This window comes from Oncorhynchus mykiss, chromosome 12 (assembly GCF_013265735.2).
Source record: "Oncorhynchus mykiss isolate Arlee chromosome 12, USDA_OmykA_1.1, whole genome shotgun sequence".
In the NCBI taxonomy this organism is placed as follows: Eukaryota; Metazoa; Chordata; class Actinopteri; order Salmoniformes; family Salmonidae; genus Oncorhynchus; species Oncorhynchus mykiss.
The window spans coordinates 8386750-8403921 of NC_048576.1; the positions used below are offsets into that span (position 1 = coordinate 8386750).

The following is a 17172-nucleotide window of genomic DNA, read 5'->3' on the forward strand; positions in this document are numbered from 1 at the left end:
CTCCCTCCCACTAAAACGAACATATGCTAACTGGATAATGATAGCTTACTAGGAGAAGAGCCTCCCTCCCACTAGACCATTTGCTAACTGGATAATGATAGCTTACTAGGAGAAGAACCTCCCTCTCACTAGTCACTTTAATAATGCTACTTTAATCATGTACATATCTTACATTACTCATATATGTATATACTGTATTTTATACCATCTATTGCAACTTGCCTATGCACACTCGGCCATCGCTCATCCATATATTTATATGTACATATTCTCATTCACCCCTTTTAGATTTGTGTATATTAGATAGTTGTTGGGGAACTGTTCGATAATACTGCATTGTCGGAACAAGAAGCACAAGCATTTCTCTACACTCGCATTAACATCTGCTAACCATGTGTGTGTCACAAAACACATTTGATTTCAACAGATACTAACTGGATAATGATAGCTTACTAGGAGAAGAGCCTCCCTCCCACTAGAACAGATGCTAACTGGATAGTGATAGCTTACTAGGAGAAGAGCCTCCCTCCCACTAGAACATATGCTACCTGGATAATGCTAGCTTACTAGGAGAAGAGCCACCCTCTCACTAGAACATATGCTAACTGGATAATGATAGCTTACTAGGAGAAGAGCCGCCCTCCCACTAGAACAGATGCTAACTGGATAATGATAGCTTACTAGGAGAAGAGCCGCCCTCCCACTAGAACAGATGCTAACTGGATAATGATAGCTTACTAGGAGAAGAGCCGCCCTCTCACTAGAAGAGATGCTAACTGGATAATGATAGCTTACTAGGAGAAGAGCCGCCCTCTCACTAGAACAGATGCTAACTGGATAATGATAGCTTACTAGAACTCAGAATTTCCGGTAACTGAGGTTTTTTTTTTGCGGTGCCAAACATGATACAAAGAAAGAAACGTTTTTGGTGTGATAGAAGCGTTCATTTTCCAGAATTGTGTTTTTTTCAGGGGGTTTTTCCCCTTACCAAAATTAGATAAATATTCTCAGCAAAGCAAAGCAATCCTCAGCAGCTGCTGTTTGCCCCCAGTTTCTTCTCCTGAACCCAGGTATCTCTGACACAGATTTGAGCCTATGGATCTGATCACATTAGAGGACCATGTCATCTAGGTCTGTGAATCAAACACATGCTCGGTCACACTGCAAGGCGAGTAAGTGACAAAACAAGAGGACTTTGGGTAAACCATTTGAATTCAATCACTTTGACAGCACCCCTTTTTGATTTGAATGAAACATTTCATATTTGCCCATTGTAGAAGTGGTCAGAAAGAGATTTTTTTTTTTATTTAGACATGAATGTGCTCAAAGTAGTTTCCATAATGTTATTTATGTCTGTTTTTATGTATAGATTTTTTTCATATTCACATATATTGTAGCAGACCCTATTTTACGTCATCTGAAGTTGTGTTGCACCCACCATAGGTTGAGACATGTTCTTGACTACATGGCTTGACCACAGTTTCATAGCATCTCACATTTACTGCATGGTTGGTTAGTTATATGCAGAGAAAAGATATTTGATGGACTTGTACATACAAGAGCTACTAGATTCAACAGCTACTGCTTCTGCATTCCCAACAATTATTCTGAGCCAAAGTATTGCCTAGCAACCGTCACCTTCTTGTTAAAAGCCCTCCCTTCTGACTTAACCTAAGTCTTGCGATAGCCGACAACTTTTGAAGTCAACAAGCAGAAAAACCTTATTTAGAAAAACTGTGGTAATTAGTTTAGTTAGGCCCCTCCACCTCGTTCTCCAACCCATTCGGGAGCTCAGCCCATCCTATCCTAGCCCAGTCTAGCCAATCACATCCTGGAGCCCTGCCCATCCTATCATATCTTAAGCCCAGCCAATCCTATCCCAGCCCATTCCGGAGCCTGATCCAGCCAATCACGGCTCAGCTCCGCCCATTACAGAACCCAGCCCAGCCTATTCGAGAGCCACATGACCCGCTGCCAAGCACCGGAAAGTCCAATAACATTTGTATTTCCCCTCATCCGCTACACATGACTCCAATTACTAACCTCAGGGAAGCTAGGAAACTATAGTACTGATTGAAGCACCTTGGCCCTGAAGTGGAGAGGAGGAGAGGGTGGTGGAGGAGGAGGAAAGAGAAGGGTGATGGAGGAGGAGAGGGTGGTGGAGGAGGAGGAAAGAGAAGGGTGATGGAGGAGGAGAGGGTGGTGGAGGAGGAGGAAAGAGAAGGGTGATGGAGGAGGAGAGGGTGGTGGAGGAGGAGGAAAGAGAAGGGTGATGGAGGAGGAGAGGGTGGTGGAGGAGGAGGAAAGAGAAGGGTGATGGAGGAGGAGAGGGTGGTGGAGGAGGAGGAAAGAGAAGGGTGATGGAGGAGAGGGTGGTGGAGGAGGAAAGAGAAAGGTGATGGAGGAGGAGAGGGTGGTGGTGGAGGAGGAAAGAGAAGGGTGGTGGAGGAGGAGGAAAGAGATGGGTGGTGGAGGAGGAGGAAAGAGAAGGGTGGTGGAGGAGGAGGAAAGAGAAGGGTGGTGGAGGAGGAGGAAAGAGAAGGGTGGTGGAGGAGGAAAGAGAAGGGTGATGGAGGAGGAAAGAGAAGGGTGGTGGAGGAGGAAAGAGAAGGGTGGTGGAGGAGGAAAGAGAAGGGTGGTGGAGGAGGAAAGAGAAGGGTGGTGGAGGAGGAAAGAGAAGGGTGGTGGAGGAGGAAAGAGAAGGGTGGTGGAGGAGGAAAGAGAAGGGTGGTGGAGGAGGAAAGAGAAGGGTGGTGGAGGAGGAAAGAGAAGGGTGGTGGAGGAGGAAAGAGAAGGGTGGTGGAGGAGGAAAGAGAAGGGTGGTGGAGGAGGAAAGAGAAGGGTGGTGGAGGAGGAAAGAGAAGGGTGGTGGAGGAGGAAAGAGAAGGGTGGTGGAGGAGGAAAGAGAAGGGTGGTGGAGGAGGAAAGAGAAGGGTGGTGGAGGAGGAGGAAAGAGAAGGGTGGTGGAGGAGGAGGAAAGAGAAGGGTGGTGGAGGAGGAGGAAAGAGAAGGGTGGTGGAGGAGGAGGAAAGAGAAGGGTGATGGAGGAGGAAAGAGAAGGGTGGTGGAGGAGGAAAGAGAAGGGTGGTGGAGGAGGAAAGAGAAGGGTGGTGGAGGAGGAGAAAAGAGAAGGGTGGTGGAGGAGGAAAGAGAAGGGTGATGGAGGAGGAGGAAAGAGAAGGGTGGTGGAGGAGGAGGAAAGAGAAGGGTGATGGAGGAGGGTGATGGAGGAGGAAAGAGAAGGGTGATGGAGGAGGGTGATGGAGGAGGAAAGAGATGGGTGGTGGAGGAGGAGGAAAGAGAAGGGTGATGGAGGAGGAGGAAAGAGATGGGTGGTGGAGGAGGAGGAAAGAGATGGGTGATGGAGGAGGAGAGGGTGGTGGAGGGGGAAAGAGAAGGGTGATAGAGGAGGAGGAAAGAGATGGATGGTGGAGGAGGAGAGGATGGTGGAGGAGGAGAGGGTGGTGGAGGAGGAGAGGGTGGTGGAGGAGGAGGAAAGAGAAGGGTGATGGAGGAGGAGAGGGTGGTGGAGGAGGAGGAAAGAGAAGGGTGATGGAGGAGGAGAGGGTGGTGGAGGAGGAGGAAAGAGAAGGGTGATGGAGGAGGAGAGGGTGGTGGAGGAGGAGGAAAGAGAAGGGTGATGGAGGAGAGGGTGGTGGAGGAGGAAAGAGAAAGGTGATGGAGGAGGAGAGGGTGGTGGAGGAGGAGGAAAGAGAAGGGTGATGGAGGAGAGGGTGGTGGAGGAGGAAAGAGAAAGGTGATGGAGGAGGAGAGGGTGGTGGTGGAGGAGGAAAGAGAAGGGTGGTGGAGGAGGAGGAAAGAGATGGGTGGTGGAGGAGGAGGAAAGAGAAGGGTGATGGAGGAGGAAAGAGAAGGGTGGTGGAGGAGGAGGAAAGAGATGGGTGGTGGAGGAGGAGGAAAGAGATGGGTGGTGGAGGAGGAGGAAAGAGATGGGTGGTGGAGGAGGAGGAAAGAGATGGGTGGTGGAGGAGGAAAGAGAAGGGTGGTGGAGGAGGAAAGAGAAGGGTGGTGGAGGAGGAGGAAAGAGAAGGGTGATGGAGGAGGAAAGAGAAGGGTGGTGGAGGAGGAGGAAAGAGAAGGGTGATGGAGGAGGAAAGAGAAGGGTGGTGGAGGAGGAAAGAGAAGGGTGGTGGAGGAGGAAAGAGAAGGGTGGTGGAGGAGGAAAGAGAAGGGTGGTGGAGGAGGAAAGAGAAGGGTGGTGGAGGAGGAAAGAGAAGGGTGGTGGAGGAGAAAAGAGAAGGGTGGTGGAGGAGGAAAGAGAAGGGTGATGGAGGAGGAAAGAGAAGGGTGATGGAGGAGGAAAGAGAAGGGTGGTGGAGGAGGAAAGAGAAGGGTGGTGGAGGAGGAAAGAGAAGGGTGGTGGAGGAGGAGAAAAGAGAAGGGTGGTGGAGGAGGAAAGAGAAGGGTGATGGAGGAGGAGGAAAGAGAAGGGTGATGGAGGAGGAGGAAAGAGAAGGGTGGTGGAGGAGGAGGAAAGAGAAGGGTGGTGGAGGAGGAGGAAAGAGAAGGGTGATGGAGGAGGGTGATGGAGGAGGAAAGAGATGGGTGGTGGAGGAGGAGGAAAGAGAAGGGTGATGGAGGAGGAAAGAGATGGGTGGTGGAGGAGGAGGAAAGATAAGGGTGATGGAGGAGGAGAGGGTGGTGGAGGGGGAAAGAGAAGGGTGATAGAGGAGGAGGAAAGAGATGGATGGTGGAGGAGGAGAGGATGGTGGAGGAGGAGAGGGTGGTGGAGGAGGAGGAAAGAGAAGGGTGATGGAGGAGGAGAGGGTGGTGGAGGAGGAGGAAAGAGAAGGGTGATGGAGGAGGAGAGGGTGGTGGAGGGGGAAAGAGAAGGGTGATAGAGGAGGAGGAAAGAGATGGATGGTGGAGGAGGAGAGGATGGTGGAGGAGGAGAGGGTGGTGGAGGAGGAGAGGGTGGTGGAGGAGGAGGAAAGAGAAGGGTGATGGAGGAGGAGAGGGTGGTGGAGGAGGAGGAAAGAGAAGGGTGATGGAGGAGGAGGAAAGAGATGGGTGGTGGAGGAGGAGGAAAGAGAAGGGTGATGGAGGAGGAGGAAAGAGATGGATGGTGGAGGAGGAGAGGATGGTGGAGGAGGAGGAAAGAGAAGGGTGATGGAGGAGGAGAGGGTGGTGGAGGAGGAGGAAAGAGAAGGGTGATGGAGGAGGAGAGGGTGGTGGAGGAGGAGGAAAGAGAAGGGTGATGGAGGAGGAGAGGGTGGTGGAGGAGGAGGAAAGAGAAGGGTGATGGAGGAGGAGAGGGTGGTGGAGGAGGAGGAAAGAGAAGGGTGATGGAGGAGGAGAGGGTGGTGGAGGAGGAGGAAAGAGAAGGGTGATGGAGGAGGAGAGGGTGGTGGAGGAGGAGGAAAGAGAAGGGTGATGGAGGAGGAGAGGGTGGTGGAGGAGGAGGAAAGAGAAGGGTGATGGAGGAGGAGAGGGTGGTGGAGGAGGAGGAAAGAGAAGGGTGATGGAGGAGGAGAGGGTGGTGGAGGAGGAGGAAAGAGAAGGGTGATGGAGGAGGAGAGGGTGGTGGAGGAGGAGGAAAGAGAAGGGTGATGGAGGAGGAGAGGGTGGTGGAGGAGGAGGAAAGAGAAGGGTGATGGAGGAGGAGAGGGTGGTGGAGGAGGAGGAAAGAGAAGGGTGATGGAGGAGGAGAGGGTGGTGGAGGAGGAGGAAAGAGAAGGGTGATGGAGGAGGAGAGGGTGGTGGAGGAGGAGGAAAGAGAAGGGTGATGGAGGAGAGGGTGGTGGAGGAGGAAAGAGAAAGGTGATGGAGGAGGAGAGGGTGGTGGTGGAGGAGGAAAGAGAAGGGTGGTGGAGGAGGAGGAAAGAGATGGGTGGTGGAGGAGGAAAGAGAAGGGTGATGGAGGAGGAAAGAGAAGGGTGGTGGAGGAGGAGGAAAGAGATGGGTGGTGGAGGAGGAGGAAAGAGATGGGTGGTGGAGGAGGAAAGAGAAGGGTGGTGGAGGAGGAAAGAGAAGGGTGGTGGAGGAGGAAAGAGAAGGGTGGTGGAGGAGGAAAGAGAAGGGTGGTGGAGGAGGAAAGAGAAGGGTGGTGGAGGAGGAAAGAGAAGGGTGGTGGAGGAGGAAAGAGAAGGGTGGTGGAGGAGGAAAGAGAAGGGTGATGGAGGAGGAAGACAGAGAAGGTTGATGGAGGAGGAAGACAGAGAAGGGTGATGAAGGAGGAAAGAGAAGGGTGGTGGAGGAGGAAAGAGAAGGGTGGTGGAGGAGGAGAAAAGAGAAGGGTGGTGGAGGAGGAGAAAAGAGAAGGGTGGTGGAGGAGGAGGAAAGAGAAGGGTGGTGGAGGAGGAGGAAAGAGAAGGGTGGTGGAGGAGGAGGAAAGAGAAGGGTGGTGGAGGAGGAGGAAAGAGAAGGGTGGTGGAGGAGGAGGAAAGAGAAGGGTGGTGGAGGAGGAGGAAAGAGAAGGGTGATGGAGGAGGAGGAAAGAGAAGGGTGATGGAGGAGGGTGATGGAGGAGGAAAGAGATGGGTGGTGGAGGAGGAGGAAAGAGAAGGGTGATGGAGGAGGAGGAAAGAGATGGGTGGTGGAGGAGGAGGAAAGATAAGGGTGATGGAGGAGGAGAGGGTGGTGGAGGGGGAAAGAGAAGGGTGATAGAGGAGGAGGAAAGAGATGGATGGTGGAGGAGGAGAGGATGGTGGAGGAGGAGAGGGTGGTGGAGGAGGAGGAGGGGGTGGTGGAGGAGGAGGAAAGAGAAGGGTGGTGGAGGAAGAAAGAAGGGTGGTGGAGGAAGAAAGAGAAGGGTGGTGGAGGAAGAAAGAGAAGGGTGGTGTTGAACTGCAGAGAAGGGTGATGGAGGAGGAGAGGGTGGTGGAGGAGGAGGAAAGAGATGGGTGGTTGAGGAGGAGGAGGGGGTGGTGGAGGAGGAGGAAAGAGAAGGGTAGTGGAGGAAGAAAGAAGGGTGGTGGAGGAAGAAAAAAGGGCGGTGGAGGAAGAAAGAGAAGGGTGGTGTTGAATTGCAGCCGGAGGAACAAGCCACAGTTTAAGGCACCATATGTTGGTAAGGGGTGAGAAAGGTTAAAGAGGAGAGGGGGAGGATGGAAAGGAGGCTGGTACACTGCAGCCGGAGGAGCAAGTCACAGATTAAGGCTCCATGTACATGGAGGTAACCAGAGAGCATTAACTGCTGCTGTGCTATCATTTAAAAACAACCACAGAGGAAGGAGAAAAGAAACAGAGCAAGCTGCCATCCCAATTTGGATCCTATTCCATACAAAATGCGCTACTTTTGACCAGAGTAGTATGGGGCCTGGTCAAAAGTAGTGCACTTAAAAGGGAATATGATGCCAATTGGGATGCAACCGAGGAGGGGCAGGCAGGCCGGATAGGAAGGCCTGAGGTTTATTATAGGAGCTCGTTCATCCGTCCCTCCCTCCAGCCCTAAAGCCTCCTCCATATGGCCACCAGACACCGCTGCATTAGAGAAGGACATAAACATTAACGTCCCATGTGACTTCATATCAGTAACACTTGTCAGAAATTAAATAAGAGCCACGGCAAGTAGAATACGGCTGTCATGGCTGGTTGTAGCACGCAAGCAGTGTCAAACATGCACCAGTGTGAGACAGACAGACAGACAGAGAAGAGCTGGAGAGAGAGGCAGACTTGGCTATAAGTGAGAGAGGGTTAAAGGGCTAGAATTATCCTGTCCCTTATTAAAAAGCAGGCATTTGGAAACCACAGCCACTCTGTCTCATGCACTCTGGGTGTTAATCCCAAACAGTACCCTATTCCCTTTATAGTGTACTACTTTGACCAGGGTCCATAGAGCTGGGGTAAAAATGAGTTCACTACAGCGAATAGGATACCATTTGGAATGCACCTGGACCAACACAGCTTCCCACATCCCGGCCATCTAGAACATCTCACTAACCAGTCAGCCTCTCTGCTCTGGTAACGTCATCTCTCACACATTTTTCAAACGTCTCAACAGCTGATAGACGACTAGTTATCAATTTCATAGCAGCAGGTCCACGGAGGAGTCTGGTCTACATGGTGGTGCTGCGGACTCCAGACCACACATACACCCTGAGATAGTGGTCCAAGCACTGTCTCAGTCATTCTCCTGTCTGTGCCCCTGACATTTGAATCTCTTCATCTCTTCATCTTCCTTATCCTACCATTAAAACCAGGGAAAAAAAGGTCTCACCATCCATGGCCTGGCGGAGCACCTGCAGCTTCCTCTGCTTCTCCTTGATCCGGTCATAGGCTGAGGTCAGAGCTGAGCTGACCGACAGGGGTGAGTGGTGGTGGGCCTTCGTCCTGGGCGTCTCCAACCCACCAAAGTCTGAGTAGCGGTTCTCCCCGTCTCGATCCCGGTACACCCGGGAGGCTGACTTGTGCCTTCCCCCTGAGCGGGTACTGAGGGCACTGCTACCCCGCCTGGCATCCTCAAGGGCTCCAAAGCGGAGCATATCCGGGTCTATGTGGGCCAGGTCTACAGAAGACGCCCAGTTCTTCTTGTGTTGGGCTGTCGAGTCTCCTCTATAGGGCAGGGACCTCCTGTCCAGCTCTACCGGCCTGCCTCTCTGCTGGGGCTCGAGGTAGAGGGCCAGGTCTGCGGAGGACTCTGACCCAGGATGGTAGTCCGAAGGCGGGTAGGGACCAGGCAGGGCCCCCTCACCTCTCAGGAGGTCCTGGATGGGGAGGGAACCCATGGAGCGACTCAGGCCACGGTTCAGAGATGCCTGCTCCTGACTACGAGCCTTGTAACGCTCCAGTACCCTCGGGGCTGCACTCCTCCCTGAGGGGAAAGACAGACGGTAGATCAGACAACAGGGAAATAACATACCGTAAAGGGACTAATGAGAAAGTGTACCACAGGTTTTTGTGTTACACTACATGACCAAAAGTATGTAGACACCTTTGTCGAAAATCTCATTCCAAATCATTGGTATTAATATGGAGTTGGTCCCCCCTTTGCTGCTGTAACCACCTCAACTCTTCTGTGAAGGCTTTCCACTAGGTGTTGGAACATTGCTACGAGGACATTCAGCCACAAGCATTAGTGAGGTCCAAGATGGCGTAGCAGTCAGACGTCTTTGTCTTATCCTGTCCTATGTATATCTTTTTATATATTTTTATTCACATTATTTTGAATATTTTTCCTAAACCTTAACTTCAAAATACTTTCCTGCAACCCGCCTCACCAAACGTGGAATGGATCTGTTTTTTTTCGTAAGTATTTATATTTACCGCCGAACTGGAATACCTCAACTGAAGCTATTTAGCTATCTAGCTACTAGCTATCAGCTATCAGTCAGCTAACCACTGCTAGCGGTCATCAGCTAACCTTTAGCTCGGAAAGCTCTCGCCAGTTCGTACAACGCATTTCAAACCAAAACATACTGGACCTATTTTTCTCTCCATATCCCCAGATTCCTACAGCAAACTCTGAACCTTTTCATCTGGACCATCACAGTTAGCTGGAGCTAGCCCATGCTAGACCCATCTCCCGGCTAGGGCTCCTGGGCTACTCCTGAAGCCCACTCCTCGGCTACAATATCCGGACCCCTTCGACTGCCGGTACGGAACCCCGCCGATCCTTCACGACTGGAATACCGACAGGCCACTCAGGCGCGACGTCCCTTGAAGGCCCATTCTGCTAACCGTGGCCTGCTGTCTAGAGCATATTGGACTGTTTGCTGATCCTTCAGCCAGTTTCTTGAACCACTATACCCATTTTGCCAATTGGACTTGGACCCCTCTGCTACTTGGAACCATATTAATTCCATGACTGGTCTATCGACGTCACTGCACAAGGAGGCAAAAACAGACTTTCTTCCATCGCGACGTCCATCTAAGGCCCTTATGCTAGCTTGCTAACCCGCTAACCCAGGCCTGCTAACTGCTAGCTTGCTAGCCCCAGCCTGCTAACTGTCTGAATCACCGTGTCCCCAGCCAGCCCAACCACCCACTGGACCCATACGATCCCTTGGCTACACATGCCTCTCCCTAATATCAACATGCCTTGTCCATTACTGTCCTGGTTAGTGTTTACGGTCTTATTTCACTGTAGAGCCTCTAGCCCTGCTCAATATGCCTTAACCAACGATGTTGTTCCACCTCCCACATATGCGATGACATCACCTGGTTTAAACGTCTCTCGAGACTAGATCTCTCTCATCATTACTCAATGCCTAGGTTTACCTCCAATGTACTCTCTTCCTACCATACCTTTGTCTGTACATTATGCCTTGAATCTATGCTATCGTGCCCAGAAACCTGCTCCCTTTGCTCTCTGTTCCCAACGTGCTAGACGGCCAGTTCTTATAGCCATTAGCCATACCCTTATCCTACTTCTCCTCTGTTCCTCTGGTGATGTAGAGGTTAATCCAGGTCCTGCAGTGCCTAGCTCCACTCCTACTCCCCAGGTGCTCTCATTTGTTGACTTAACCGCAAACTGTAACCGCAAAAGCCTTGGTTTCATGCATGTCAACATTAGAAGCCTCCTCCCTAAGTTTGCTTTATTCACTGCTTTAGCACATTCTGCCAACCCGGATGTCTTAGCCGTGTCTGAATTCTGGCTTAGGAAAACCACCAAAAACCCTGAAATTTCCATCCCTAACTGTACAATTTTCCGCCAAGATAGAACTGCCAAAGGGGGCAGTGTTGCAATCTACTGCAGAGATAGCCTGCAGAGTTCCATCTTACTATCCAAGTCTGTACCAAAACAATTGGAGCTTCTATTTAAAAAAAAAAAATCACCTTTCCAGAAACAAGTCTCCCACCGTTGCCGCTTGCTATAGACCACCCTCTGCTCCCAGCTGTGCACTGGACACCATATGTGAATTGATTGCCCCCATCTATCTCCTGAGCTCGTGCTGCTAGGTGACCTAAACTGGGACATGCTTAACACCCCGGCCATCCTACAATCTAAGCTTGATGTCCTCAATCTCACACAAATTATCTATGAACCTACCAGGTACAACCCCAAATCCGTGAACACGTGCACCCTCATAGATATCATCCCAACTAACTGTTTTCAACCAAGATGTCAGCGATCACTGCCTCATTGCCTGCATCCGTAATGGGACTGTGGTCAAACGACCACCTCTCATCACTGTCAAACGCTCCCTAAAACACTTCAGCGAACAGGCCTTTCTAATCGACCTGGCCGGGGTATCCTGTAATGACATTGACCTCAACCCGTCAGTAGAGGATGCCTGGTTATTCTTTAAAAGTGCCTTCCTCACCATCTTAAATAAGCATGCTCCATTCAAAAAATGTAGAACCAGGAATAGATATAGCCTTTGGTTCACTCCAGACCTGTCTGCCCTTGACCAGCACAAAAACATCCTGTGGCATTCTGCATTAGCATCGAATAGCCCCCGTGATATGCAACTTTTCAGGGAAGTTAGGAACCAATATACACAGGCAGTTTGAAAAAGCTAGCCTTAGCTTTCCTAACAGAAATTTGCATCCTGTACTCAAATGTTCTGGGACACTGTGAAGTCCATGGAGAATAAGAGCACCTCCTCCCAGCTGCCCACTGCACTGAGGCTAGGAAACACTGTCACTACCGATAAATCCACAATAATTGGGAATTTCAATTATTCATTTTTCTACGGCTGGCCATGCTTTCCACCTGGCTACCCCGGTCAACAGCAGTCCCCACAGCAACTCGCCCAAACCTCCCCACTTCTCCTTCACCCAAATCCAGATAGCTGATGTTCTGAAAGAGCTGCAAAATCTGGATCCCTACAAATCAGCTGGGCTAGACAATCTGGACCCTGTCTTTCTAAAATGATCTGCCGAAATTGTTGCGACCCCTATTACTAGCCTGTTTCAAACTGTTTCGTATTGTCTGAGATTCCCATAGATTGGAAAGCTGCTGCGGTCATCCCCCTTTTCAAAGACCCAAACTGCTACAGACCTATATCTATTCTACCCTGCTTTCTAAGGTCTTTGAAAGCCAAGTTATCAAACAGATTACCGACCATTTCGAATCTCACCGTACCTTCTCCACTATGCAATCTGGTCTCAGAGCTGGTCGTGGGTGCACCTCAGCCACGCTCAAAGTCCTAAACGATATCATAACCGCCATCGATAAGGGACATTACTGTGCAGCCGTATTCATCGACCTGGCTAAGGCTTTCGACTCTGTCAATCACAACATTCTTATTGGCAGACTGAACAGCCTTGGTTTCTCAAATGATTGCCTCGTCCTGGTTCACCAACTACTTCTCTGATAGAGTTCAGTGTGTCAAATCGTAAGGCCTGTTGTCCGGACCTCTGGCAGTCTATGGGGGTGCCACAGGGTTCAATTCTCAGGCCGACTCTCTTCTCTGTATACATCAATGATGTCGCTCTTGCTGCTGGTGAGTCTCTGATCCCCCTCTACGCAGACGACACCATTCTGTATACCTCTGGCCCTTCTTTGGACACTTAACTAACCTCCAGATGAGCTTCAATGCCATACAACTCTCCTTCCATGGCCTCCAACTGCTCTTAAATGCAAGTAAATCTAAATGCATGCTCTTCAACCAATCGCTGCCCGCACCTGCCCACCCGTCCAGCATCACTACTCTGGACGGTTCTGACTTAGAATATGTGGACAACTACAAATACCTAGGTGTCTGACTAGACTGTAAACTCTCCTTCCTGACTAATATTAGGCATCTCCAATCCAAAAATAAATCTAGAATCGGCTTCCTATTTCGCAACAAAGCATCCTTCACTCATGCTGCCAAACATACCCTCGTAAAACTGGCCATCCTACCGATCCTCGACTCAACAGCCTCTACTCAAGAAATTGGATGCAGTCTAGTGTCATCTGTTTTGTCACCAAAGCCCCATATACTATCCACCACTGCGACCTGTATGCTCTCGTTGGCCCTCACTTCATACTCGTCGCCAAACCCACTGGCTCCAGGTCATCTACAAGTCCCTGCTAGGTAAAGTCCCCCCTTATCTAAGCTCACTGGTCACCATAGCAGCACCCACCCACAGCACGCGCTCCAGCAGGTATATCTCACTGGTCACCCCCAAAGCCAATTCTTCCTTTGGCCGCCTCTCCTTCCAGTTCTCTGCTGCCAATGGGTGGAACGAACTGCAAAAATCTTTGAAGCTGGAGACTCTTACCTCCCTTACTAGCTTTAAGCACCAACTGTCAGAGCAGCTCACAGATCACTGCACCTGTACATAGCTCATCTGTAAATAGCCCATCCAATCTACCTCATCCCCATACTGGTATTTATTCACATTCATCCTCTGCACATCCTACCATTCCAGTGTTTAATTGCTCTATTGTAATTACTTCACCACCATGGCCTATTTATTGCCTTACCTCTCTTATCCTACCTCCTTTGCACATGCTGCATATATATTTTTCTACTGTGTTATTGATTGTATGTTTGTTTACTCCATGTGTAACTCTGTTGTTGTAGGTGTCGAACTGCTTTGCTTTATCTTGGCCAGGTCGCAGTTGTAAATGAGAACTTGTTCTCAACTGGCCTACTTGGTTAAATAAAAATAAAAAATAAAAAAGCACGAAGTAAATATACTTAAATAAAAGGTGAAATAAAAAAAATTGTCACATACACATGGATAGCAGATGTTAATGCGAGTGTAGCGAAATGCTTGTGCTTCTAGTTCCGACCATGCAGTAATATCTAAGAAGTAATCTAACAATTTCACAACTATCTTATACACACACAAGTGTAAATGAGTGAATAATAATAATAATAATAATAATAAATAATAATATGTACATAAAAATATATATGGATGAGCGATGGCCGAACGGCATAGGCATGATGCAGTAGATGGATTAGAGTACAGTATATACATTTGAGATGGGTAGTGTATGTATACATTATATAAAGTGGCATAGTTTAAAGTGACTAGTGATAATTTAAAATTGGATCTAATAAAAGTATTAAAGTGGCTAGAGATTGAGTCAGTATGTTGGCAGCAGCCACTCAATGTTAGTGACGGCTGTTTAACAGTCTGATGGCGTTGAGATAAAAGCTTAATGTTGGGCGATTAAGCCTGGCTCGCAGTCGGCATTACAATTCATCCCAAAGGTGTTTGATGGGGTTGAGGTCAGGGCTCTGTGCAGGCCAGTCAAGTTTTTCACAACGATCTCGACAAACCATTTCTGTATGGACCTCGCTTTAGGCACGTGGGCATTGTCATGCTGAAACAGGAAAGGGTGTTCCCCAAACTGTTGCCACAAATTTGGAAGCACAGAATTCTATAACGTCATTGTATGCTGTAGCGTTAAGATTACCCTTCACTGGAACGAAGGGGCCTAGTTCGAACCATGAAAAAAACAGACCCAGAACATTATTCCTCCTCCACCAAACTTTACATTTGGCACTGGGGCAGATAACGTTCTGATTGGTGGATTCTAAGTCTTATTTGTCCATAGGACTGCCAGATGGTGAAGCAGGATTCATCACGCCAGAGAACATGTTTTCACGGTTCCAGAGTTACACCACTACAGATGACGCTTAGCATTGCTCATGGTGATCTTAGGCTTGTGTGCGGCTGCTCGGCCATGGAAACACATTTCATGAAGCTCTCGACTAACAGTTACTGTGCTGACGTTGCTTCCAGAGGCAGTTTGGAATTCGGTAGTGAGTGCAACCGTGGAGAGGCGATTTTTTGCGCGCCTTGTGCTTCAGCGTAGCGCTTGTGTGGCCTACCACTTCACGGCTGAGCTGTTGACGCTCCTCGACGTTTCACTTCACAATAACAGCACTTGCATTTAATTGACCGGGGTCAGCTCTAGCAGGACATACATTTGACGAACTGACTTGTTGGGAAGGTGGCATCCTATGACGGTGCCACGGTGAAAGTCACTGAGCTCTTCAGTACTGCCAATGTTTGTCTATGGAGACTATGGAGACTGCATGGCTGTGTGCTCAATTGTATGCATGTTGTTACATTACAGACTTATTCTACAATAGCACAATACCCCATAATACCCCATAATAACAAAGCAAAAACTGTTTTTTATAAATGTCTGCAAACATAATACCATGCAGTAGAAACTCACATTTGGGCCCATTGATCCTTTATTTAATTAAAACATTTAAAAAAAAAAATTTTACCCCTTTTTCGTGGTATCCAATTGTTGTAGTAGCTACTATCTTGTCTCATCGCTACAACTCCCATATGGGCTCGGGAGAGACGAAGGTTTAAAGTCATGTGTCCTCCGATACACAACCCAACCAAGCCGCACTGCTTCTTAACACAGCGCACGTCCAACCCGGAAGCCAGCCGCACCAATGTGACGGAGGAAACACCGTGCACCTGGCCACCTTGGTTAGCGCGCACTGCACCCGGCCCGCCACAGGAGTCGCTGGTGCGCGATGAGACAAGGACACCCCTACCGACCAACCCTAACGACGCTAGGCCAATTGTGCGTCGCCCCACGGACCTCCCGGTTGCGGCCGGTTACGACAGAGCCTGGGCGCGAACCCAGGGACTCTGATTGCACAGCTCTTAACCACTGCGCCACCCGGGAGGCACCATTAATCATCCTTGAGATGTTTCTACTTCATTGGTCCACCTGTGGAAAATTCAATTGATTGGACATGATTTGGAAAAGCACACACCTCTATAAGGTCCCGCAGTTGACAGTGCATGTCTGTACAAAATCCGAGCCATGAGGTTGAAGGAATTGTCCTTAGAGCTCAGACAGGATCGTGTATAGGCACAGATCTGGGAAAGGGCACCAGCATACCCAACAACACAGCGGCCTCCATCATTCTTAAATGGAAGAAGTTTGGAACCACGTTTGGCCGTCCAGCCAAACTGAGCAATCGGGGGAGAAGAGCCTTGGTCAAGGAGGTGACCAAGAACCCAATGGTCAATCTGACAGAGCTTCAGAGTTCCTCTGTGGAGATGGGAGAAACTTCCAGAAGGACAACAATCTCTGCAGCACTCCACCAAATCAGGCCTTTATGGTAGAGTGGCCAGATGGAAGCTACTCCTCAGAAAAAGGCACGACAGACCGCTTGGAGTTTGCCAAAAGGCACCTAAAGGACTCTCAGACCATGAGAAACAAGATTCTCAGGTCTGATGAAACCAAGATTGAACTATTTGGCCTGAATGCCAAGGATTACGTACGGAGGAAATCAGTGAAGCATGGTGGTGGCAGCATCATGCTGTGGGGATGTTATTCAGCGGCAGGGACTGGGAGCCTAGTCAGGATCGAGGGAAAGATGAACGGAGGAAAGTATAGAGAGATCCTAGATAAAAACCTGCCCCAGAGTGCTCAGGACCTCAGACTGGAGCAAAGGTTCAACTTCCAACAGGACAATGACCCTAAGCACACAGCCAAGACAACACAGGAGTGCCTTCGGGACAACTCTGAATGTCCTTGAGTGGCCGCGCCAGAGCCCGGACTTAAAACCGATCGAACATCTCTGGAGAGACCTGAAAATAGCTGTGCAGCGACGCTCCTCATCCAACCTGACAGATCTAGAGAGGATCTGCAGAGAACAATGTGAGAAACTCCCCAAATACAGGTGTGCCACGCTTGTAGCGTCATACCCAAAAAGACTCAACTGTAATTGCTGCCAAAGGTCCTTCAACAAAGTACTGAGTAAAGGGTCTGAATACTTATAAAATTATAGTAAAAAAAAAAAAAATTGTAATACATTTGCAAAAACTTCTAAGAACATGTTTTTGATTTGTCATTATGGGGTATTTAATAAATTTTAGAATAAGGCTGCAACATAAAATGTGGAAAATGTGGACAAAGTAAATGGGTCTGAATACTTTCCGAAGGCACTGTATATAGTGTATAACTAGCTTGGTGTCAGATCTGTGTTGTCTTGCCAATGCTGTGACAACCACAAAGAGTTGAGAAACTGGGACCTCTTCCTGAAGAACGAGAGTCTGCGTAGCTAATGTTGGAGAGAGGGGGAGGGGACTCAGGCCTATAAAACATGTAGTGCCTTGCTTTAATCTACAAAGCATATGGCTCCATCTCTACAGTAAAACAGAACATCAAAGACAGAATTATTTTTTTCCAGGAACACTCGCTATGGGGCAGACAGAAACTTTTCCAGGAACACTGTTGCTATGGAGACAGACAGACCAGGACAAGATTGATTGAAAAAAAATATTTAAAAAATAATAACAGGAAATAGAACATTTGTTTTGGCCCTTTCATTCTTAGTTGCA

General features: G+C 49.1%; 1 protein-coding gene across 3 annotated transcripts in view; it reads right to left on the reverse strand.

The window, feature by feature from the left end:
* The window catches only part of ptpn13 (protein tyrosine phosphatase non-receptor type 13), a 169121-nt gene that overhangs the window by 95199 nt on the left and 56750 nt on the right, over positions 1-17172 (reverse strand). For all 3 annotated transcript variants that reach the window (XM_036936815.1, XM_036936814.1, XM_036936816.1), the window contains exon 7: positions 8180-8773. In XM_036936815.1, the coding sequence (XP_036792710.1) occupies positions 8180-8773 (594 nt within the window). The remainder of the gene's footprint in view (positions 1-8179; positions 8774-17172) is intronic.